General features: G+C 39.1%; 2 protein-coding genes across 2 annotated transcripts; one reads left to right on the top strand and one right to left on the bottom strand.

Annotated features, from left to right (window-relative positions):
- The first annotated feature begins 2,516 nt into the window (after nucleotides 1-2,516).
- LOC125227081 (larval cuticle protein A2B-like) lies at nucleotides 2,517-4,848 on the top strand. Its single transcript, XM_048131274.1, has 3 exons — nucleotides 2,517-2,638; nucleotides 3,823-3,906; nucleotides 4,401-4,848. The coding sequence occupies exons 1-3, from the start codon at nucleotides 2,621-2,623 to the stop codon at nucleotides 4,785-4,787; spliced, it is 489 nt and encodes a 162-aa protein (XP_047987231.1). The 5' UTR covers nucleotides 2,517-2,620; the 3' UTR covers nucleotides 4,788-4,848.
- Nucleotides 4,849-4,897: 49 nt separating this feature from the next.
- LOC125227080 (endoplasmic reticulum transmembrane helix translocase) lies at nucleotides 4,898-26,386 on the bottom strand. The gene is made up of 10 exons (XM_048131273.1): nucleotides 25,934-26,386; nucleotides 25,505-25,594; nucleotides 19,243-19,449; nucleotides 16,961-18,901; nucleotides 16,215-16,464; nucleotides 15,588-15,784; nucleotides 9,015-9,157; nucleotides 8,506-8,638; nucleotides 7,946-8,089; nucleotides 4,898-6,889 (listed from the first exon to the last, which is right to left on the bottom strand). Exons 1-10 carry the CDS (start codon nucleotides 26,201-26,203, stop codon nucleotides 6,782-6,784), a joined length of 3,483 nt encoding a protein of 1,160 aa, XP_047987230.1. The 5' UTR covers nucleotides 26,204-26,386; the 3' UTR covers nucleotides 4,898-6,781.
- Between the last annotated feature and the right edge of the window lie 84 nt (nucleotides 26,387-26,470).

The following is a 26,470-nucleotide window of genomic DNA, read 5'->3' as shown; positions in this document are numbered from 1 at the left end:
ACCACGAGCCAGGGGTTCCCAAAGACCAACGACTTACCAATACCCTCTTGGCGATTTAAAAAGAGGGCATACAATATAGGTATTATTGGTATTGGCTCAGATTTCCGATCAGTCGGATGGTCGTGTTATGTAATATTTTTCAGGGACCACTTTTTTTTATTGAGCTATAAAAGGAAAATAACTGACACAATGCTTAAAGTTTACAATACGACAAAAACCCACTTTCTATGGCAATTGGCACTTCATATACTTACTATATACATAGTCAAAATACATTGTTGCAGTGGTGGTAAGCGCTGATGGCTAATGGCGATCGGTATACTGGGTATACAGCATATGGGGAGTTCCCGCAGGCGAGATAACAACCAATGAAAGTGGTGCAATTTGATTGATCTTTATGCAGCACACCAGGGCCGGATTAAGGGTAGAGCGAGTGGAGCGGCCGCTCTAGGCGCCGAATGGTAAGGGGGGCGCCGAAATCGTCATTACGTGGGCGCACACATAGTCTAAATTGGCGAGAGGAGCCGGGATCGAATTTTGTTTAGCTGTTTAAAGTCTAGATTTGTGATTCTGATTATCTGAAAAGTTGCACCACAATGCCAAAATGTACAACATTCATAAGGTGGGAGCTGTTGCTAGGGCGCCGTGAAAGATGATTCTAATAGCTCTTGACGAACCACGTTGTTGCGACGCCGAGCGACAAAGTTACGTCGCTATCCAAATGACATGACCGACAATCCAAAGCGGAGTCCCTCTTAAAGCCAGAGGCGCAAAACGTCTCAGAGGGGCGCAATTTTGTATGAATCAAAGGAGCGTAAGCGTGATGATGAACGAACTTCTAATCACTAGGAAACCGAAGGGCACATGGCAAACCACCGATACCCATTATGGCATCCCGACGCTGACTACCGAGTTACTGTGGCCTAATTAATTCTTAGTGTTATCTTATACTATTAAACGAGCAATTCTTGTATATTTATTTATTTATATATACCGACGATCTCGGAAACCGCTCTAACGATTTCGCTGAAATTTGTTATGTGGGGGTTTTCGGGGGTGAAAGATCGATCTATCGTAGCCTTAGATCCCGGAAAATTTTCGAGTTTTCGTGAGTTTTTCTTTCGCGTTTGTAAACGTAAAATATATGGTCCTTAATTTCACCGCGCGCGCATCGACTCCGCTTAGCTCAGTCGTACGAGGTCGGTCTAATGTACGCAGATAGATCGTAGGTGTCAGGGTTTCGAATCCCGGCCAGAAATTAAGTTTTTGTTTTTTGTCTTTTTTTTGTTTTTGTAGTTATAAGAGTTTTTTTTTTTTATCTAAAGACGTGATATATTAAAATAGAACCGAGCGAAGCTCGGTCGCCCAGATATTAAAAATTAAACCGATCATGAGATAAAAGGCCTAGAAGTCGGGAACGTAAGCACATTGAAGTCTAAATTCCCCAAAATATGCCAAAGGTCGAACAACATGAGAGCTTAATTAACCTATTTAATTCCAAGCTCTGCAGTTTTGCAGTTGAAGTCGAACATCTCGATTTTTCAATGTTTGTCCAAGTTGGCCTTTGCCGTGATTTGCTTTTGTCTCCCATGTCTTGCCTTGGCTCTGAAATGAAGCTTAATTCCGACTGTTACCCCACTAACCCCTGCATGTGGACTTATGTCGGGCTTATTTAGACCCCCCCCCCCCCCCCCATCAATAATAGGAAAAAATTTCGCGCTCGCTTCGCTCGCGTTAATATTACAATTTTTATTAATTCAATATTTGTGAGGTGTCAGATGGACAAAGCGAATCTATAACGATGGCGTTTTGGATTCGGACCCCAAAAAAGTTTAAACAAGGGGGCGCCAAAACTGTATCTCGCTCTACCCTGATCGAGTGCGCGGGCCGGCGCTGCAGCACACGGGGACTCCCCGCAGGCGAGATAACAACCAATGAAAGTTACTATTACTATTTAATTTCCCCGAATGCGGGCCCTGTGGCATGCGTTCCAGGAATCTCTCGCACCCCGAATGCGGACCCTATCGACTAATGAAATTGCGCCATAATCCAGAGATATGAGCGCAATCATTTGACATTTTCTAGTCGCTTTTCGTGAGGAAACCGGACTAATTCTAATAAGGTCTAGTTTACCCACCGGGTTAGAAGGTCAGTCATGGTAGTCGCTTTCGTAAAAACTAACGATAGTTAACGCAAGCAGGAAGACGACATTGTTGCAGTGGTTTCCCATTTAAAGATCACCACGCTCTATGCAGTCCAGACCGTATCGGGGATGTCACAGGGTTCGCAAGCCCAGGTGAAAAAGAAAAAAAAAGAATTAAGAGCAGAAGAAGACAAGAAATGATTCATACCGGAAGGGGGTCGGGTCGCCCAAGTGTTCCCATATCAAGGTTTTGGGAACACTTGTTCCTTCATAAAATCTGATGAAACATCGGATCGCATTTGACTAAGGCGCACGTTACGAAAACGTAGCATCTATTGGAATAGTCAATAAGCGTGAAGACCCGAAGGGTAACGTATTGGCTCACGCTGCGTATATAAGCGAATTGGTGTACCGACAGGACATCATACTGCAATTGCTGCTTTGAGGATCAGTTCAGTGAACCCGTGGAAAGTCAACATGCTTCACTACGTCACGGTGAGTTATGTTTCTACGATTACAGTGTAGACGGGCCTTTATAAGGTTTTAAATAAGATATTTAAAACATGTTTGTTGAAATATGTGGGTCACAATGCCCGCAAGGATCAATAAAATATTTGACCTACCTCGTAGATACAGTCTGTCTTTTATATCGGTCCCTAATTTGGTAGGTAGTAATATACCTGCATAATATATTCCCTTCATTTTAAATTAATAATTACTTACTTTTTCTGGAAACTTTATTACTTAAGATAAGGCATTAAGATGAGCTGAAACCAGGAATTTCCATTAAGTAGTTGTTCCTTAATACCATCACCCAACACGTAATTCCGCTCAGGGTACGTAGCCGAATGGCACAAACGCTCACGAAACGAAATGCTCGTAGATATCTATCTCTATCGCTCTTGCGTATTAGCGCGACAAACCAGACTATCTTTCGCGGCGTTTCGTTTTCGTTTCGCGTCGCAGAAATGCCATTCGGCTACGGCACGTGGTAATTAAACAAAATTCCTAAAACATTGATTACTTAAAAGCGAGTAATTTTTCTTGGTCGTAAATAGGTGTCAAAATCAAATCACATACATATAATTCGAGATCAAGCAATTAGTAATTTTGGCAAAACAAGTTTTCCGTTATTTCGCATGTTCCAATTCCGGACTTAGCAGCAGTTTTTCGTAATAGGTAGATAGATTTAGAGTGGATATCCCTGTAGGCCTAGCACATGATGGCCGCGAGAGTATGTCGCCGCGAGATAGATCATACGTCTTCTTCTAACTGTATAAATGACATAAGGACGGGTAGTCTATCTCGCGGCGACATACTCCCGCGGCAATCATGTGCTAACCCTGCTGGTTCCGCAGGGACCTCTTTCGTCTAAAATAACGGTTATGTCATTTGGACACAACATTATAAATTATTAGGTACCTATACGAGAAACAACCCCAACTACCCCAAGGTACCTATTGTGACGTACAATCGCTTTATACACTTCGTAAGGGTATCGTAGCTTACAGAAAAGCTATAGGGAATCGCTCTTCTGCCGGCCTAGCCGAAATTACAATAGCTGACGATAGACACCGATTGAAACGCAGTCTGGCTCTGTCACACCAATAAAGAGCGACAGAGATGGTTGAATAATAATAATAAATATTGAATGACACATATGCAATATTATGTTGTAGATTGTTTGCTTGCTGGGAGTCGCCCACAGCGCCCCGTCTGGCGGCATCATCAGTCAAGCCATCGGCGTTGAAGTCGGCAGTGTGGTAAGAATTGTTTCCATCAATTCCAACTACAGAATCATCGTTTATTTCTAATAATAACTGTTAGCTAATCTGATAGCTATTTTACAATTACCATCCTCTGTCAACTAAGTACCTAAGTCAGCGCCGGCCCGAGCACTCAATCAGGATTCAGGGTAGAGCGAAATGGATTTCTTATGGCAATGGCAAAAGTTACGGTACGGTCGACTGTTCGTGTTTTTGACAGGCGGTAACTATGAGGTAACCGAGAGGGGGTCGGCGGCACTTTCAGCGGGGAGCGGGAGTGGTCATACTGTACGATAGTACTCTTTATTAAACTGTGACCTTAGTGCCCATTTTCCATTGCATGGAGCGGTTGAACTATTGAGTAGGGCCAAGCGCGGATGCGGGAAATGGATTTTACCTATGAACGTACACTCGCCCAAGGAAGCTAGCTGGCTACCACATATACACACATATCAGAAACAATTATAGATATATCTATTCTTTGTTTACAGTCGAACCCCGCGTACGGTTTCAACTACGCCGTAAGCGACCCGCTGACCGGCGACAACAAGGCGCAGTCCGAGCATCGCGAGGGCGGCATCGTCAAGGGCTCCTACTCGCTGTCGGAGCCCGACGGCACCATCCGCGTCGTCGACTACACAGCCGACCCCGTCTCGGGCTTCAACGCCGTCGTCAAGCGCATCGGCCCCGCTGCCCACCCCGCGCAACTTGCCGTAGCCCCTGTTGTCGCCGCTCCCGTTGTCAGCAAGGTCATTGAACCCATCGCCCCTATCGCCCCCATCGGACTAGGTCTAAACGGATTAGGTCTCGGACTTGGCGGACTTGGACTTAAAGGAGGTTTAGGCCTAGAACTTGCCGGACTCGGCTTAGGGGACTAGACGCCGGCCTTTGGAAACACTAGTTTAAAAACTGTTTGAAACCAAATTCAAATATGTAAATAGTGTCTCAATACTCAGCAGCATGATCAGGATATAAATAAAATTAAGTGTTTGTCAGAAAACTTTATTTTCTTACATGCCTCTGGCCCAAAATAGACATTGTTTTAATAATTTACTACACATTTAGTACATAAATAGAATACCACTGACACATTCATTAATTCGGACTCGGCACAAATAGTCGCTAGACTGTATCACCACAACTACATATTATCTATTTACTTGCATAAATGCAAGAGAAATGAAGTTCTTTTGGTATTTGTCCACAACAAAAACTCACTGAAATACCTATTAGACATTTAAACATATCTAGTGTTGACTCACAGCGAATAGTCAATTGTTCTATCATATTTAAAATTCATACCAACCAAGGTAAAACGACCATGATCATAATATTTGGAATCCCTTAACACTTTGGCTCCCAAAGACATCAACATAGCGCAACTATTACCCAATAAACAACCTTCGATCAATCCAAAAAAGGGTTAAAAACCTCATGTCTTAAAACAACTAAGAAATCTAAGAATAGTGTGACCCTCTTAGTAGTTTTTAATATTTTTCGTGTGATTGAAAGGCGCGACTATTTGTGCGAAACCTACTCGGCATACTTACAAGTAAATGCAATAATATATTTGAGCGTCGTATCGTCTCGACAAGAGATCAACCCTCGGAGTCTGATACGAATTTCCATACAAATTATAACCGTATCGGAAAGAAAATAAACTACTCTTGTAATTGGTTGACTTTATAGGTACTTAAATTGTTAAATGGAACTTTTTCTGCATATGATTGCTAATTTATACTGGAAAATGAGAACAAGGCGGGAATAGCGTTACAAAAGGCATCAGAAAGATAAGTCCTATCCACAGTCAAAAAGATTTTCTGGCAGGCAAGTATGGTCGCGCGATAAATGATAAAATATCTGGCCGTCCCTATCGCACTTACAAGCAGTGCGATAGGGACGGCCTGATGTTTTCTCATTTATCGTGCGACCATGCTTGCCCTGATGGAGTAAAATTGGTAAAGGTAAAGTGATAGAAAAATGTTTTAAAACTTTTGGGCATTACATACAAAACATGATACATTTATAACTGTATATGTATAAATTATCTTAATGTTTATACTGTAAGGGACATAGCCTCGTGTCAGAATTAGGGTGAGCCACTGTATCCAACTTTTACAGAACCACTGTTCCCTTTCACCTCGGAAAAATTAGCTAAGGGTTGAAATAACCCATTTATGCACATTGCACAACCCCTGCCACTGGTCATTTTTTACTACATTTAAATAAAGTCAATACGGGTATGTGTGCTATACGGTGATACAGTCAGCTGCAGAGAAAAGTAGACCCCCCTTGCATACAAATTTGTATGGCAGGCGGTCTCCTTTTCTCTGCAGCTGACTGTACGTGTGTCTGGACTTTTTACTCGTTGCCATATGTGTATTTGCGAGTTCATACCTACTTTTGCTACTTACGATTAGTGGTAAACGTATGAACTCTTCAATATAGACTGATTGTTTAAATAGGCCGAATGTAAGGGCCAGACACACTTCTTTGTATGACACACTTAGGTTTTCCCCAAACCAATCGACGCGGAATCGGGCCGGCTCTAGCCGACCAAAAATCGCTTGCTAGTATGTTGACGCTTACGGCCCAGCCACGACATTGGTCTAAGCGCGCTAGCGGCGAGCGGCATCCATACGTGCGAATGAAAAGTCCCATCGCTGTGTCTCGCTCCAATGTATGGCCGCCGCTCACTGGCTGAGCCGTTACGCGTCGCCGTCGCTAATCGGACTAACGATCTTTTTTTTAGTCGGCGAACAGGTTTGGGGAGACCTTTACCCTTACAGTGGTCGATTCTCATTCCGATAAGTTTAAAAATAAATGTACCTTAGGTAATACAATACGCGAGCGCACAGTTTGAGAGCGTACGCTATGTGGCGAGTGACCGGCCTTCGCCGAATAGCCAAAGGCAGGCGCGGTCGACTAGGTAGGCCAACACCATGTCGGCTATTAGAACTTGTACTAGGATGAGCCGGTACTGGAACAAATGAGTCAATGTTAAGGCTGGTTTTAGTGTCAAGCGGATCGTAAGCGTGGAGCGATTTGCACCGCCAATCTGTATGAAGTTGAAAATGAAATATTTGTTTTTCAAGTAGGCATATTACAATGCGCATATGAACGTCAAATAAAGCTTGTTGTTATCGTTTATCGTCCGCGGGGACCCGTCTGCTTTACGGCTCAGCCACGACATTGGTCTAAGGCCGATACTCCACTACCATATGTTTATCATAGAAATATGATCATAGGTCTGTATGCTCCCCTTTTTCTCCACCGTGAAGAAAAAGGACGGCATGTTGCCTATGATCATATAAACATATGATAAACATATGATAGTGTACTATCGGCCTAAGCGCGGTGAGCGGCGGCCATACCTTGGAGCGAGACACAGCGATGGGACTTTTCATTCGCACGTATGGCTGCCGCTCACCGCTGTCGCGCTTAGACCAATGTCGTGGCTGGGCCGTTACTGTAAAATGCTCCCTGAATTCAATACATATTAGTCCGGTGTGGATCGCTCCGCACGGTCGGTCCGCGTGACACTAAAACTAGGTAGCCCGTGTTTTTTTTGACGTGACAACGTCTAATAACTCGATACTACGGGCTGAATGCACGAAAAAGATGACGTCATTTTCCCGTTACGCTCATTGTCCCGTTCCGCAAGCGAGAGCGCGGCACGAACGAGAGAGAGGCATGACGTTGTCACGTCAAACTACCGTCCGACTTTATAGACAACCAGTTTTTTTTTTAATATTACTGTAGACTATCATACGTGCTTTAGCAAGATCTAAAAAGGTGAGTAATTAAATCAAATGCAGATGTTGCAGTTGCCATACAAGTTGCACTTGGTTTACAGAGTCCCTCTGTAACGTAAGGTGGCGCTGCCGCCTTTAAACAAACCTGCCTAATATCTTCAGCTAGTCTTCTGTACTTACAAATACAAGAGCCTGTTAATAGTATTAAGGTAGAAGACTGTTCGAATATACAAGAAAGATCTAGCGATATCCTAACGAACTTGTGTGATATTATTACTTACATCAGGCGGGAAGTAGACGATCTCGAACATGCTAGAAAGGTCTGGCAGTATTCCTGCTGCCAGTGCTAACACAGCGCCGCCGGATATCACAATGCTGTATAGTAGGGGCTTGTTGTCTCGGAGACCTTCCATGAATGGCTCGCCCTGTGAAAAACAGCCATAAATTAATTAAAGTACCATAATAGAATTAAATTTTAGTTATCATATATCATGCAATGAGCAAATTGTGCTACATGATACAGCCACCGAATTGTATCAACTACTGATGAATGTTACTCAACACTAAACTATGAAACTACCCCGTACAGTAATGGAAGGCTAAACGACTGTTTAGCTTGGTGGGTCGATTCAACATATACATTAAACGGCCATAAAGAATGCACATGGTCTTTGGAAAGAGACAATTAACGTCACATAAGCAAGACGCTCTGCGAAGACGAAAAACCGATGTGCATTCTTTATGGCCGTTTACTGCACATGACAACTAGTAAAATACGTTAGAACTACTGAAAATTCGCAACATAGCGAAGAACAAGTAAATTCTTGTAGAAAATACTGACCCTGTAGTTGATCGCAAATGTGGATATCTGCAGCGCCATAGATATAATATACACGGTGCTGTTAAGCAGATCGGGCGCGAATTCGCGTTCTTCGTCTTCCGCTAAGTCCATATCTAGCTTCGGCTTCGTGTCTCTGTGGGTAGAAAACATTAAATTGGCGACGAGGTAAAATCGGATAGTTTGGCGACGAGGTGAAATGTAATTTTGGTATAGCCAGCTTGACTAATATATTTTTAGATAGAGAGAAATACTTGCCCGTTACAGAACTAGGGGGGTAACCAAGATGGAAATATAGATGCAAAACAATAAGAAAACGGTGTATTGGGAAGATAGATGACGGGTTCCGAACAATATTTTCATCTTTATTGACGTATTGACATCATTGAGACTACAAGAAAAGGTAAAAATGACCGCGTATAGCCCAGTGTTGATAATCCTGATTATAACTAACAAATTAATTTGAAATTGCTTGAGTTACTAAGATGTTTAAATTCTGTGTTTTATCTCACCTGCCAGGCGACCGCTCTGTGGCTTCACGGACTAAGTAAACCAGACAGAGGAAATGCACCGCGAATTGTGTGAGCACCGTCATTATAGTGTACACGTTAAAGATGTTCGGCAGCGGACGTTGTTTCGACAGCTGCTTTAGAGGCTGGAAGAGAAATTAATTTTAAGTATTATTGTGATAAATTCTAGATTTTTTTTCTATAAAATGTAATTGTAAAAAAGAAAACACTAGCCCCCTTATTCATAAACGTACTCTAAAGTTATCAAGCCGATAAAGTTCGTTTTCCCCTCACTAGCTCGGAAACACGTGTTTTGTCCTTTAATACCAGCGGGTAAAAACGCATTTTATCCACTAGTGGGTAAAGTAATTTGACCTTGAATAAAGTCAGGAGGTCAATAGGAGGTAGGGCATAGCGAATAGGAGGTAGGGCATAGCGAATGATATTCCGCTTTGTGTGGTAGGGCACAGCACAGCGGATATCGTCTCGCTCGAATCTAGAGCAGAGCCCAACTGGGGTAGTACCTCCGCCTTACAGAAGACCGCAGCCAAATAGCACTAGACCCTACTCATAGTGTTGTGTTCCTGTCGGTGAGTAAGGCTGCCAGAGCTCAACGAGGGTGCGGTGTGCTGATGACGGGAGGACTTACGGAACTAACTTGTTCCGTTTATTGTCCTTTGAGTCGTCGGCAACCCGAACCCTCCTTGGAACTTGTACACTCCTTTTTGCTGTGTACTTAACACAGCAAAAGGGAATGTACAAGTTTCTAATGGGGTGGCAACGCGCATGTGACACTGTTTGAGTTGCAGGCGTCCATAGGTTACGGTGACCGCTTTACATCAGGCGGGCCGTATACTTGTTTGCCACCGACGTAGTATTAAAAAAAAAAAAAAAAAGTCAAATTAACTGATTTAAAATTGATAAAAGGATTCCGGTTCGTTCCAGCCAAATATCATAATAACGTGTACCTAGAATACCAGAATGTCAAAACAGATTATTCTCATAATGTCTAAAGTTCGAAATGACTTAAGCCTACTTCTCATATTACCGTATTTTTAATATGACTATAATTCATTAAGACTCTATCGCGTTTTGATAAATGTTCTTTCCTACCATTTCCCAAAATGTCTAAAACTTGACTTGATCATGTTTTGATGAATTTTCAATTATACCATTTCCCAAAATGTCTAAAATTCAAATTAACTTGATACAAAAACGTCACATTGACGAAATGTCTAAAATACGAGTATTTAAAATTATGTTAAAATTATCAGTTTTAAAGCAATGAGTAAATTAAACTAATTATCAACGACATCCCAATTTTCGTCTTGTTATTATTATTATTCTGTACATTCGAGAATGCATTAAGTAGGTAAGTATAAAGACTGCTTGGAGGTACAAGTACTGATGTTGTCACTGGCCACTTGAAAATGACGTGCTTTAGAAAGATAAATAGTGACAAATGCAATAAATTCCTTTCGTCTGAACATTGTTACAATATCGAGCTATTTCACAATGGATAACAATATAGATTTGATTTTTATAAATAATCAAAAAGGTCATCCAGCTCTTGTGTACGATGGGCACAAGTATAATTTCGGTTATACCAATAAAAATAAGACTACTATGTGGCGATGCATCAATCGCCCAGAATGCAATGCATCGGTCACATTGAATTCGCATAAGGACGCAGTGCTCCGCGAAAGTTCACATATTTGCGATTCGCACTATAGTGATAACATTAGGGATGTTGTGATGGATTCGTGTAAAAAAGCTGTGTGTGAACGCATGTCCCCTGTAAAACAAATATTTGAAGAAGCTGTGACGGAAATTATGGAGGCTGATGAGAGTTTTGTTATGTGTTCTTACGAAGAAAAAAGGAGTGCTTTATACAGAGCGAGGAAAAGATTCTTAGGACAGCAGAAAACTGAATTTCTTAATTTACGCGATGTTAAAATTCCTGAAATGCTTAGAAAAGATTTCTTAGTAATCGAAAACGGGACAGAAGAGAAAATATTAATCTTTGCAACGCCTACCGGCAGAGAGTATATAAACAATGCCGATGGTAACCATCTATACTTTGGAGATGGTACCTTCAAAAGGAAACCTAAACCTTTTAAACAGCTATTCTCCATACATGTTGATCTTATTACAAATGGAAGGTCAATTAATGTGGTGCCAATTATTTTCGCTCTGCTTCCTAATAAGACGCAAGAAACTTACTGTCGACTATTTACACTATTACGAGATGATTTGAACATGGAAATCAGAAATTTTAAATGTGATTTCGAAGTGGCTGTAATAAATGCATGCAAGACTGTTTTTCCGGATGTCAGTTTAACGGGCTGTTACTTCCATTACTCTCGTGCTGTAAGGAAAATGGCCAGAGCTTTGAAGGCTAACTCAACAGCAGAAAGCCGCGAGATTATTGAGATGTGTGCGAATTTGTCTCTACTGCCACAAACAGAGATAAACAATTGCTGGCTCAACATAATTGACATCGCACCAGGAACCATTGAAATGGAAAATTTTATTGGCTACATCCAAAGACAGTGGATAAGGTTAGGGCCATCAATGTTGAGTTGTGCTGAAGACAAACACCGGACGAATAACCCGATTGAAGGTTGGCATAATCGCCTTAACGTCCGTATGCCTTTCAAACCAACTTTGATTCGGTTTGTATACAGGTTGAGAGTAGAAGCAAGGTATCAAAATACAAGAATAATTAATTCGCTGTTCTCTGCCATGAGTAGAAAACGAAAAGATATTTTTTATGACAATCAATATAGCCTCCAGTTAAAAGATTTAAACGACGGACTTATAACTCCAGTAGAGTTCTTGAAAAATATGTGTGCAATAAGACAACGTTTTCATTAAATATTAAACAGCAGCAATTTATTTGACGGTATAATTTATCAAGGGCTGTATTCATAGGGTTTTTTCGTAGAGCCGGAACCATAAACAGTGTCGTTTGCATAATTATAAAACCGTAATTTGACTTCTTCAGCTTGAAAACATGATTTTGAATGCTTAGGTCCTCCTACAAGAATCAGAAGTCAAACTGCGGTCTAATAAATATGCAAACGACAGTATTCTACGGTGCCTAGTCTATTTTAGGAAAGAAGTGTTGTTATGTTATTAAAGAAGTAAACGAATGAAACTATTAATGTAAGATTAAATTCGTGTAAGTTTATTTATTTATCTCAATGAACATTTTTAACCATTTTTTCTTTTTTAATTGCACTCAAAAATAAAACAGTAGTTGTTCCACTTTACGCTTGTAAAGTTTTGTGGTAAGGTATGTAAATTAGGTACAAAGTACAACTTTGACTTCCAAAAATTCATTTTATTTTATACCTTATGGACTAAGAGGACGATAACCAATTTCTAACAACGTGCTCTAACACATACATAAAAATCAGCCTTGAAAATTTAATATTTAGTTAGCACTTTTTAGGGTTCCGTAGTAAACAAGGAACCCCTATAGTTTCGCTCTGTCTGTCCGTTTGTCCGTCCGCGGTTAATCTCAGTAACCGTTAGCACTAGAAAGCTGAAATTTGGTACACGGATGTATATCAATCACGCCGACAAAGTGCACAAATAAAAAGTGGATTTTTTTTTATTAGGGTACCTCCCGTATATGTAAATTGGGGGGTAATATTTTTTTACTTTCAACCCTAACGTGTGATACATTGTTGGATAGGTATTTAAAAATCAATAGGTGTTTACAAAGATCATTTTTTGATAATGTTAATAATTTCGGAAATAATCGATTCGGAAGCAAAAAAAAATGCGTCCCCCCCCCTCTAACTTTTGAACCATAAGTTTTAAAAATCTGGAAACTAGAACTTTATAAAAACTTTCAAGGAAAATTATTTTGAACTTGATATTAGGTTTTATAGTTTTAGAAAAAAAAAAACATAAACTACGGAACCCTACACTGAGCGTGGCCCGACACGCTCTTGGCCGGTTTTTTTCACTTTCAGCACTTGATAGCAAAAAAATGGCCGTCGGGCCGAACTAGAAAATATGCAGACATTTAACGTCGTATACGAACTCTACATTATCCCAAAGTTTCATCCTTGAGAATAGTCTGGGCTCTTAGTCTATTACCACAAAATTTATTTTCTTTATTTTTAACCGACTTCAAAAAAGGAGGAGGTTCTCAATTCGACTGAATTTTTTTTTTATTTTTTTTTTGTATGTATGTTACTCGATATCTCCGAGAATCGTGGACCGATTTTCAAATTTTTTTTTTGATCGAACGGGTATAACCCCGAGATGGTCCCATTGGCACCAAGTCGGGGTCTGATGATGGGATCTTGGAGAAATCGAGGGAACTCTTCAAATGTTATAGGCACATGTAATGTTTTTTTTAGTGTATTTTTCAAAGGTACACCAGTATTTACGCCTGATGGTAATAATTTTATGTGGCTGAGCTGATGATGGAAGGTCAACTCCTCAATGGTTAGGAGTTAAAGGATAATTCTTTCACTACTGTACATATATTCGGACTGATACATATAATATCACTAGGAACCTCTAAAAATCAACAAATAAATTAACTTTTTAACAAAAAATAAAACCGCCTTCAAAAAAAGCGTGTTACAAAATACGGAGAAACTAAAAAGCCAAAAATAATAAACCTTCGAATTCAGATTTCCTATCGGATTGCAATAATCTAAACATCCAAATTATAAACAAATCAATTATTTTTGGAGTCGGGGCCAGCCTGCGTATGGTTGGGTGGGGCAAACAGGAAATAGCAAGGCGACGAACAGGTCTGGTACCGACTACAAAAATAATTGACTTGTTTATAATTTGGATGTTTAGATTATTTCAATCCGATAGGAAATCTGAATTCGAAGGTTTATTATTTTTGGCTTTTTAGTTTCTCCGTATTTTGTAACACGCTTTTTTTGAAGGCGGTTTTATTTTAGGTATTATGAGACAGTGCCATTTGGAACGTTCACCAAATTGAATTTTGGTGATTATGAAACTAATATATTTTGACTTTCAGTCTAAATAATAGTTCGGTATTTGTAGTAATTGTTTATTTTACCAACTATACAATTTGGATATTAGGTGTAATGTGTACATGGTATTATGACATTTTATTGCAATGAAAATAAGTCAATTTGGGAATTAAGGCATTATGGAACTAAGACAATTTGAGATTTAGTCAAATATGTAAAAGGGCATTATGATTTTTGGTTGAAACGAACCGGAATCGTAGTTTCCTCGCTATAGTGAGGGGAAAAGTTTTGTGTTACACTCGGGTGCAATATTTGTTATACAAGGGGGCAAAGTTGTATTTTAACGCCGAGTGTGAAATTGAAAAACGAGCAAGTGAAAGGATTCTATAGTTGAACCACGAGCGAAGCGAGAATAGAATCCTGAACTTGCGAGTTTTTTAACACACGAGAAGTAAAATACATTTGCACCCGAGTGTAACACAAAACTTTTCCCCTCACCATAGCGAGGAAACTACAACGCAAAAAATGCGTTTATCACTGCTTCCAGTAGTTCCACAGGTGGTAAATCATCTTTATTACTAGATTCACCTACTTTTATCAGTTTTAAAGCAGTTAATTTGACTTTATTCAAGGTCAAATTACTTTACCCACTAGTGGATAAAATGCGTTTTTACCCGCTGGTATTAAAGGACAAAACACGTGTTTCCGAGCTAATGAGGGGAAAATGTATTTTACTTCTCGTGTGTTAAGAAACTCGCTAGTTCAGGATTCTATTCTCGAACCACTCGCTTCGCTCGTGGTTCAACTATAGAATGCTTTCACTTGCTCGTTTTTCAATTACATACTCGATGTTAAAATACAACTTTGCCCCCTTGTATAACAAATAACTATTGTCCTTTTCTATCACACCAATACGTCGGAAAGGGACAAACGAACTTTATCGGCTTGATAACTTTAGAGTACGTTTATGAATAAGGGAGTAGGTATATTATCGTTATGATTCTTCAAACTAGCTCTGCTACAATGTGGGGCTGGAGAACTACCTACTAACTCTTTCAGAGTGCCTCCAAATTATTATCGGATACTGTTGCAGGCAAATAACATTTAGGGTTTTTGGAGTTAGACTAATTTACACGCAAGAGCTTCGTTAAATATTTTAGGACATTCTTACACAGATTGACCGAGTCCCAGAGTATGAAAAGTGATAAGATGAGAGGCACGTATTAGGGCATTTTCAGAATTTGGGACACCCCAATTAGCGTAAGTTGTTAACAAGAATTAACTCACTGTCAGTTTTGTGACGATAATTAAGCATGAAATTTCTATAAAAATATAAACTGTAAGCGATAATCTATATTCAGAATGTGAACAAAGTAAATTTTTAGACAGAATTTATGCTTAATAGTCGTCACAAAACTGACAGTGAGTTAATTTTTGTTACGCTAATTGGGGTGTTAATTGGGGTGTCTAAATTCTGAAAATGCCCATTAACGAAATTGAGACTGTAGTTGTTTCGCGGAAGGATCTCGTTTGTGATGGTAGCGCCCTATACACAGAGTTTTGCGTAATATTACCCAGTGAGTACACATCTTCATCTTACCTTAGACCGCGATATGAACAAGAAGCAGGACGCCAACAGCAAGCTTTGCAGCGTCGCCTGTGTGTCGCTAAACTTGATGCCGTCCAAGTATAACACCGATTGGCTGTATGCCAATATTAGCGCGTTGAGGGCGAGGATCTTGAACATTTGGAGGGTCGTCACCAGTGTGCAACGACCTTGCTTAATGATGTGGCAAACTGTAAAGAAAGTTATAGAATGAATATTGAATAATGTTCTTGTAAATCATGGATGATAATTGATATTCCTTGTGTTTTGATATTCGACCTTGGTTCTTGGATCTTGACATTAATAAGAAACATTGGTCTCTTCCTCATACATACAATCAAGCCTGTATCCCATAAAGGGGTAGGCAGAACACATGAACTAATCAAGTTTCACTACCAATCTTGCCAAAAGGGGTTGATTGAAAAAGAAATTGTGACACATTGAAACACATTGTGTTGATTGATGTTGATCTCTTTCTTGTATGCCAAAAAACGATCCCAACTCAATGTTGATAGTTGAATATGATATTGTTCTAACTTTACATCGCAAATTATAGTCACAACTCACGAGGATCACAGTAATGCCGAGATGGTACAAAATCAAACATATGTATACACTCACTGCATAAAATACTAGAGAGCCGACTAGTGAACGGCGCAGCGACGCTCGCATCTCCCAATCTAACCAACTGTGGTTGATCTTCCTCCTCCAACTTCTTCATAGCTCGGCGCAGCCTCGCCGCGGCCTCGGCGCGGGCCTCCGCGCGCGCCTCGCGCGGGTCGCGGGCCCGCCGCGGCGGCTCGGGCTCCGGAGCCGGCGCTGGCCGCTCGCGGAGCCGCTCGGGAGCGTTGGCGAGGATCGCTACGCCCACCTGAAGATAGCAATATTTAATGTAGCTAGTTAATGTTGAAAAAAGACTAAAAAATTTGGCTGAATATTGAGTTTCATCCTAAAAAGTACCGAACCATTCGGACTGGCCGAAACTATGGCTCAGAACGCGTTTCTCTAAAGTACAATAACCTAACCACAAAATTAAAATTTTGAAAAAAACCCCGACATAGTGGACCGATATTCATAAAACATGGCTAAGAATACTCCCGACTAACTCAGCTTTCAAACAAAAAAAACTAAATCTAAATGGGTTCTTCCGTTCAGGAGCTACGATGCCACAGACAGACACACACACAGACAAACAGAGAGACACGTAAAACTTGTCGTTTTTGCGATGGGGGAAAGGACTTTGAACATCTATAAAGGATTCGGTTTTTACTAAAAATCGGTTTCAAACAGACACCAATCTCCAGTTTCAACATTAGAATAACATTTACATAGTGGATGTTTGTATAAATATAAAACAAAAAACTTACATCGGCATGTTTCAGCGCTCCCACATCGTTAGTGCCATCGCCGCACATCAGAGTCGAATACCCGAGGGCCTTCAGCGTCACCACCACAAACTCCTTCTGCTTCGGCGCGAAACGTGCGAACACCTTGATGTGGGGCATCAGGTCTATCATGAACTTGTAGTAACTCTCATTCAAATGGTTCAAACCCTCCCCAGTGACACACAGGTCAAACTTAGATGTCAACTGCTTGCTCGTCTTAAACGGCTGCACTGGCAAAAACACTTCCTCATCTATAGACTTCCATCCCCAATCTTCTTTAGTCTGCGTCAAAATCAGAACTTCCTTCTGCGTAAAGTTCAACTCTTTAGCCACGTGACATGCCGTCAAAGGATTGTCACCAGTTATCATAACTACGGAATGTGATGCGTGAACTATCTCCGCTATAGCCTTCTTCGAATCCGCTTTCAGTGGACACGAAATGATCACGAATCCGGCGAACGTCAAATCGGATTCTATATCTTCCCTCGACAGATCACGGATTTCTTGAGAGCTTAATTTTCCTAAATTCCTATAACCTAAGGCTAAGACCCTGGCGCCCCTGCGTGACAACGTCAAATAAACGTGGTCGTAATGACTAGGAACCTCTTTCAGCATAGACTTGATCGTTTCTGGCGCGCCCTTGACGCTGCTGATATAGTGAGTCTCTATGAACCCACGCTCGGTCACCTGGTAACCGGCGATCACCGACATCCTCTTAAGGGCACTTGCGAAGTGGTTTCTGTGGACGATCTTCAGACCGGGTGATCTACCTTTCTTTGGCACTATAGCGTCGCCTTTCGTTAGGTTCCATTCGGCAGCCTTCAAAGTTGCCTTTTCTAATGGATCTCCTACTATTCCGTCGTCTAGTTGAACGAGTGAGTGACACGATGCTAATACTTGTATTGTTTCCATAGGGGCTTCAGAGAGCGGAATGACAGTGGCGTCTTTATGATCGCCGATGCCAGCGACACCTTCTACAACCAAGTTGTCGCTGGTCAAAGTGCCGGTTTTGTCGAAACAGCAAATTTCAACTTTACCAGCAAAAGGTATCCTAAATGGTTCTGTACAAAATACTGCTAGTTTCGATAGGGAGAGCAAAGATGTGTTCACCGCTAGAGACAGCTCTATAGGTAGTTCTGGAGGAACAACAGATGTCAATATCAAAGTGCACTCCAAAAATAACTTATAACGATTTCGTTCAGGATCTTCACAGCCCTTCACCCAAACATATGCAGCGGCTGCGATCGCGAATATCAATAAGAACAAAATAAATCCAAACGTTTCTAGATTATTGGCAGTGACTCTTTTGACTCCAAACAAAATAGTCCTTAAAAGTTTACCCTGTGAAGTGTTAAATCCTGTCCGAATGACATAGCCAATACATCCATTGTCAGGTGCTTTCAGACCTGATGTTTTACTTGGCGATGAATGTTGAACAATTTTGGTTCCGCCAAAGAGCATATGTAATTTTCCGTCGCCCTCCGGCTCTAAATGCTGTTGTGTGTTCTTTTCATTTTCTAGTGGTTCCTTCATCTGTGGGACGCTCTCGCCAGTCAACATAGATTCATCTACTATACAGGAGCCCCTTAAGAGGACTATATCACAAGGAACAAGGTTATCGTTAGTGGAGCGTGTGATGGAGACAATGTCCCCCGGCACCAACTGGTCACTTAACATCTGTCGCCATCTTCTGTTCCTGTAAACATTGATGTTGTATGGCTTGTTGCCCATTTTTCTGATTTCGGACATGTTCCTAAGCTGCTGTTGGACCAGTGTACACTCAAACATGACCAACATGACGAGGGTGAAAATCGAGTAGTACCAGTACTTGTCTAGGCACCATAGAGCTACGCAAAAAACTTGGAATACAAAGAATGGAGCTGTTGCCCGTTCTTTGAATAGTTCCATGAATTCTGGCACCACCTGTAATAAAAATAAATGTACATAAGCTCTATTTAAAACTTTTTTAATCAAGTCAAGAGATTAAAAATAATAGCAAATCAACATTGTTTTAGCAATATTGTGTTTTCTATCCTGATGCCATAGATTTTTTAAATTCATAACGAAACCATGAGCGGTCAGGCAGACCCTGGAATAAGTAGTAGTAGAATGCAAAAAAGCATTCCCTGTGGAATCTCAGATGCTTTTACTTTCGCAAATCACTGCCAATCAAATCATGAAATACATAGATTGTTTTTCGTAACCCCACAGATAAACACAATATGACAATAATGATGCAGTGAATATTTGAGTTAAACATTTACCATGATCATCTCATTTTTCCCGAATTCCTTTTCTGCCATTTCAATGGCTTCATCATCAGCATACCCCTTGGACTCCAGGTAGTGGTCATGGGTCTTGTTGATTGGAAACTCGACTGTGCTGAAGGTCTTCTTGTCCCAGTCATAGACATATTTACTCTTTTGAAACATGAACCACACATCGGGGTTGAGACTACCTTTCTTCGTTGACTGAAATTAATAGTAGATTATGAAATTAGAGATAATGTATACCATTTTATTGAATTAGCATTTATAATATAATGATTATACTCACTTTTTCACATACAAAAATATTAAAGTTTATGGGGATTTCACTGTATTATTCAAACTACAGAAGTTTCACAAGCAAAGCAAGTGTGGGGACACTGACTACAGCCGTTTATCTGACAAACTTAATTGCTAATTTGACTGATTAATATACTTCATGTATTAGCTAAAGCATATCAATTAATAACAAGAGCGTGTCGGGCCACGCTCAGTGTAGGGTTCCGTAGTTTTCCGTATTTTTCTCAAAAACTACTGAACCTATCAAGTTAAAAACAATTTTCCTAGAAAGTTTTTATAAAGTTCTACTTTTGTGATTTTTTTCATATTTTTTAAACTTATGGTTCAAAAGTTAGAGGGGGGGGACGCACTTTTTTTTCCTTTAGGAGCGATTATTTCCGAAAATATTAATATTATCAAAAAACTATCTTAGTAATCCCTTATTCATTTTTTAATACCTATCCAACAATATATCACACATTGGGGTTGGAAAGAAAAAAAATATCAGCCCCCACTTTACATGTAGGGGGGGTACCCTAATAAATCATTTTTTTCCATTTTTTATTTTTGCACTTTGTTAGCGTGATTGATATACATATTGGTACCAAATTTCAGCTTTCTAGTGCCAACGGTTACTGAGATTATCCGCGGACGGACGGACGGGCGGACGGACGGACGGACGGACGGACGGACGGACAGACATGGCGAAACTATAAGGGTTCCTAGTTGACTACGGAACCCTAAAAACCAGCTTTATAATGCTTATACGTAACTTAACATATTCAATGTAGCAATAAGACCAGTCTGACCTAGTGGTTAGTGACCTTGACTGTAAACCTGCCATCCTGGGTTTGAATCCCGGTAAGGGCATTTATATATTTTTGTTCTTGAGTCATGAAACTCATGAAAGTTTTCTATGTATATAGGTATTTGTATATTATGTATATTGTAATACCCACAACACAAGCCTTTATGTGCTATAATATTAATTTTTTTAATGAATGTAACTTGTAACTAACCACACTTTGTATATATATTATCAACATACACACTTTGATGCATGATTTGATGAGAATACACAATATATCGCATGCATACTGAGCAATCTTTGCGTGAGATATTTAAAAAAAGTGTTTTCTTACACTTACTGGAATATACATTTTAGAACTTTGTTTGTTTATAAAGAACAACAATGATTATTTTAGAAAAAAAATCGTCACGCAGAGACAATCTCAGAGAGCAGTATAAATTTAATCTCGTATGTCCAAAATCAAATAATGCATTGTACTATAGATGCGCATACAATACTGCAATACGTGTTTTTAACGCCTTACCAGTTGAGATAAAGATGTTGGAGGGTAATAGATATAAGCTTAAGTTAAAAAATTGGTTGATAGAAAATGTTTTCTACGACCTAAATGAGTTTTTTCTGAAATATCCCGGGTAGTAATTATAAGTTAGCCAGTAAGCTAATATAGTCAGTAGTTTTTTTAAGAATATTGTACGCTCGAAATGGGCAACTGTTTTTTTTTATTTTTATTTATTGGTATTTAGGACAACAACAGCCGTAAATATATAACTTACATAGGTATTTTTACATAGTCTTAGGCCAATAACAGTTATCCGTTGAGTGAAAAGTATTATACACAATATGTTACTAAAAAATAATGATTGTGTTACATATTTAAAATTACAGTGAAAATGTGCAAGCCACACAGAAAACAGTGAACTGATGCAAACAATACATACATACAACGAAAAGTGAAGTTAGAGGTCGACACGCAGGTTAAATATTACCCTACCTTAATAATATTTTATTTAATCTATGATAATATTTATAGGTACTTGAATTTAGCGATTATAAATAATTCTTATACTCACGCTTATACCCAAGGATCACTATATTACGCAGATTAAGCTCTTGTAAGAAATGACTATTGTTCTACTTTTTTTATATACCCTTCCATATTATAAGTGATAAGATACCAAGATATATCGTCTTTCCAAGCCCAAACACAAAATACCTTTTACCTTTTACTTTATAATGAATTACATTTTTTTTTTTTATCTGTTATTTTTCAATAATAATATATTTAATACGTCATTTTTAAATTTATTTTTAGTGCCGTTAAAAGGATCTGTTGAGTCGAATTCCTGGTTATAAAGATGCGGAATACGAGATAGTACAGCATTTGCCCCGTAGTTAGTAGAATGTAGTGGGACTTGAAATAGCGTGGTATTCCTAGTGCGACGTTTAGGAACCCGAAAAAGTATACCAGATAATAGCTCAGGGCAATCAAGACGGTTTCGAACTATATCAAAGAGGAAGTTCATATCGGCTAATTTACGTCTATTTTCAAGTGTGAGAAGGTTGTATTCCTGGCAGCTGTCAGAGTAAGAGGCAAATGAATTATTAAATTTGTAATTTAAATGATTAATAAACCTCCTCTGGATTCGTTCAATGCGGTCTTTGTGGATGGCGTAGCAGACTGACCAAACTGGGGAAGCGTATTCTAGGACGCAGCGTACATATGCATAATAAACAATCTTAAAACTTAATAAACTCTGGAATGGTTTGCAAGTCCTCATTATAAAGCCAAGGTTACGATAGGATCTATTTACTATTAGGTCAACGTGGTCTCTCATGGTCATTTTCGCGTCTAGCAGTACCCCCAAGTCGCGTACTACGTCGACTCTCTGGACTGCCGTACCATTAAAATTATAGGAAAATATAATAGGTTTCCTTTTGCGTGTAAAACTAATACATTGACATTTACTGATGCTGATTGTAATTCTATTTTCTATATAGTATCTCATAAGATTAGTAAGGTCACTTTGCAAACGCTCACAATCTGCTAAAGATTTAACACGCAAGTATACTTTTTTGTCATCAGCATACAATAAATGGTGAGCATTTGTGAAACATTTATCTATATCAAAAATGTACGCATTATAAAAGAGGGGACCGAGATGTGAGCCCTGAGGCACGCCAGATGATATATCAATAAAATCAGACCTGAAACCACCCACGACAACAGCTTGTGAACGATTTATGAGATATGATTGAATCCACCTAAGTAAGTCACCGTGTATTCCGAGCATTTGAAGTTTTGAGAGCAGGATGGCGTGATCTACCCGGTCGAAAGCTTTTTCGAAGTCCGTGTATACCACGTCAACCTGACCACCTCCTTCCATTTCCTTAAGAACGTGATTTGTAAAGCAGGCTAAATTAGAAACAGTGGAGCGGCCTTTAAGAAAACCGTGCTGCCTATCGGAGATACCGCGACTTATAAGGGGATAGATATGATTGAAAATAATTAGCTCAAAAACTTTACCAATGGTGTTAAGTATGGAAATGGGTCGATAGTTTTCAATATTAGTCTTAGAGCCTTTTTTATGAATGGGAATTATATGAGCTTTTTTCCACATCTTCGGAAAAGTGCAGGTCCTTAGAGAGTTACGAAAAATTATAGATAAAGGAAGTGAAAGTGATTCTGCACAAGAATGTAAGAAAATAGGCGGAATGCCATCACATCCCGGTCCTTTTGATTTATCCAGTTCTTTTAGCAGTTTAAATACAGATTCGTTTGTTATAACAACAGCAGGAAGAGTAGACTGATGATTGAATTGAGGGTTATTTTCTGAGCTAAATGAGGATACTGCAGGGACAAAGACACTTTCAAAAAAGGTATTAAATGCATTACATATTTCTTTACCCCCGTTGTATTCATTATGACCTAATTGAAAACTATTTGGGTAGTGCGATCCTCCTCGCTTAGATTTAACATACTTCCAAAAAACTTTAGGAGACCTCTTTATACAGGATTCCGTATTCTGAGTAAAACGTTGAAAACACTCCTGTTGCATGCGTTTCTGTCTAGCTCTAAGCAAGGTAAACTCATCGTAATCGCGTGGGTTTGCCAATCTTTTCCATCTACGATGTAGTTTTGTTTTTTCGCGCAATATCTTAATAAGAGCAGAGCTATACCATACAGGATAAGATTCGTTGTTTGGATATGATGTAGGCACAAATAATGAAAAACATTCTTGAAGCTTGTTGTAAAAAATATGAACTGCTAAGTCTATGTCACTTGTATCTAAAATGCTCTCCCATTCTATGCTTTTAAGATGTTCGTTAATTTTTTCGTAATTACATTTGAAGAAATTAAAACGAGGAACGTTGTTAACTTTAAACGGTTTAATATATAAGTCTAATATATCAATACAAAGTGGCGGATGATAATTATCTAATTTGGATAAAGGCAAACTTTGCTTAACGAACAGTGGAAGGTTGCTAAAGCACAAATCTAATATGTTATTGCTGGTATTCGTGATAAAATTGTATTGGGTCAGCCCTAGGTATTGCATGTCTTCTACGAATGCCAATGCAGCGTTCTGATACTCACTATTACCTTGATGTTTTAAAGTAGAACAATGCTTTTAAACATTTATCAGCATGACAAGTAAAAAAGCAACACTCAACCAGTATTATTATGAACACTTAACTTATTTGCTCATATTCATTCAACTATTACCACTTTTGCTTAGAGTTGCAAAAAAACGGTTTTTTGTGTTGAAAAAAAAAACCTGAAAAAAATTAGTTTTTACAAAAAGGAAAAACGGAATCCTTATAGGATCACTTGTGCGTCTGTCTGTCCGTCTGTCACAGTTTTTTTTTTCTGGAAAATGTTTGTTTTTTAAAGTATGAATTATTAAAATTAGCAAGGCAGTTCATACTTTTATACCTACGGTTTTTTTATCTTTATGTTAACTATCAAACTTTAATTTCTGGTTTTATAAAACTAACATTAACGAAATCTGTGGTTGGTAGTTATTGCCATTTACTTTTGGTTATAGTTTGAGTTTCGGCGCCCTTGGGCAACTTACGCTAGAAAAAAACATCGCGAGCGCAGCGAGCGCGAAAATTTTTCCACTTTTATACGTCCCTGGGGCTGATAGTAGTTATTATGTACATAACATAGGAAATAAAATGGAGTACCTAGCAGTGGCGGAGCGTCGATACAACTCGATTCCCAACGGGTTCCCTAAAATTCTCTAGTACCTGTAGAAATCCAAACCTGTAGAAGTCCAAACAGATTCCAAAAACCCCTCCGGCTTTACCAACGAAAATTTTCACGCGCCGCCACTGGTACCTAGTCTATCAGAGCAGAGTAGTTATGAGCAAGTTGCGGAAACTTTCCAAAAAATCTTAAATTTCATGAAACTTTCACGAAAAATAAAAGGAATTAAAGTTGATGAAATGGAAAAGACTAAACGCGAGCGAAGCGAGCGCGAAATTTTTTCTTTGTTGTCAGCGTCGGGATGTCCATTTAGGTGTTTTGCTACTACATGCCTTTTAGGTTTCCAAGTATTTTGAAGTTCTCTCATCGTCACGCTTATTATCCTCCTATGCTCCTTTGACTCATACAAAATTGCGCCTCTATGTGACGTTATGCGCCATGGGCTTTATGAGGAACTCCGCTTTGGATTGTCGGATAGATACTTAGAATTTGGACAGCTCATATTTTCCCTCAATTTAAGTGTTACAAACAAACCCATAAAACAATTCCTGTTTGATATCCTTAATGGATTTTGTTCTTATTAGGACAAATCTGATAAAGAAATAATTTACCATAAATTAGTTACATTTGGTCTCTAATTAAATTTTATACCAATTCCTTGTTAAAGCTTATTTTAAATAATACATTACAGAAACATATTATAATACAACAATTCAAACTGATAAAATGTTTACCTATTCTTCATACTAAATATCTGCCAGTTATGATTATTATTAATTACATTCATAACAATTAAACTGAATTGATTGAATTGATTTATTGAATTAATGATGATGATGAACAATTAAACTGAAGCAGTAATCAATTATCACCATACAGACAACCACCTCACACCTCACACAAGAACAGTTACCTCACACCTGGTGATAATGATTACTACATTAACCTCTGCAACTTACCTTGGTATGATGCAACTTGACAATTTCAGAAAATCCATTGTTTGGAGTTGGTACGACTTTGACAATCTCAGCTTGTATGGGGTCCTTTACCTGTAAATGAAATTAACATAGTGAAAATAAATGCCTGTAAGCATTTTAAGATTTGTCTAATTTGTCATAAAATTAAATAGTAAAGAGTAAATAAAATTTGACAAATTTATAAGCATATTTTTAATAATTTTAATTGTAAGATTAAAGTTATAAAGTGCTAGACTAGCAAATCTAATAGGGACACCAACATTGTTGGAAAATAACGGGCAGGCTCATTACACATAGTTAAACATAAGGCTAACCTATCAAGATATAAGCATACAGCCAAAGACCTCAGGTCTAAATTTTGGTTACATGAATAAATTAAAACTACAACAAAACAAATTGACGGAGTCGTACCTTAGAACACGATAGGAAACATTGTATGTGGACACTCCAATAGCAACATAAACAAACAAGGATTTGAATCGTGGCCACGACGGCGACGACCACGAATCCTGCCTCCACGTTATCCTCGAAACCGTACACCACGATCCATGAATAAAATATCACCGGATATAATATGAGAAAAGGCAGCACTGTCCCTTGCAGAACAGTCGCTACAGGCTTAAATAGCTGTGTATATTGGACTAAATCATCCAATGACGACTGCATCTCGTTAGACACCATAATACACTTAATTTAAACGACAACCTCGAAAAATGACTTTTGTACACGTCACCATTAGAATTACAAATTAGGGTTACGCATTATCGCATATTTCTTTCATACAAATCAATTGAAAAATATTACTACGGAAAATTCGATTTTGCCGAGTTTACGGACTTGACAGAACAGACAGACAGAACAGAAGGGAAGGGCGAGGTGGGGGACGAAGAGAGAACAAGAGCGTGCGTGACACGTTTAAATACTCCGTTTCAGGCATACCATCATTAC

Source organism: Leguminivora glycinivorella, chromosome 6, assembly GCF_023078275.1.
Source record: "Leguminivora glycinivorella isolate SPB_JAAS2020 chromosome 6, LegGlyc_1.1, whole genome shotgun sequence".
NCBI classification, from domain to species: Eukaryota; Metazoa; Arthropoda; class Insecta; order Lepidoptera; family Tortricidae; genus Leguminivora; species Leguminivora glycinivorella.
The sequence above is the reverse complement of the archived record's forward strand: the minus strand, read 5'-3'. Positions and strand labels throughout refer to the sequence as shown.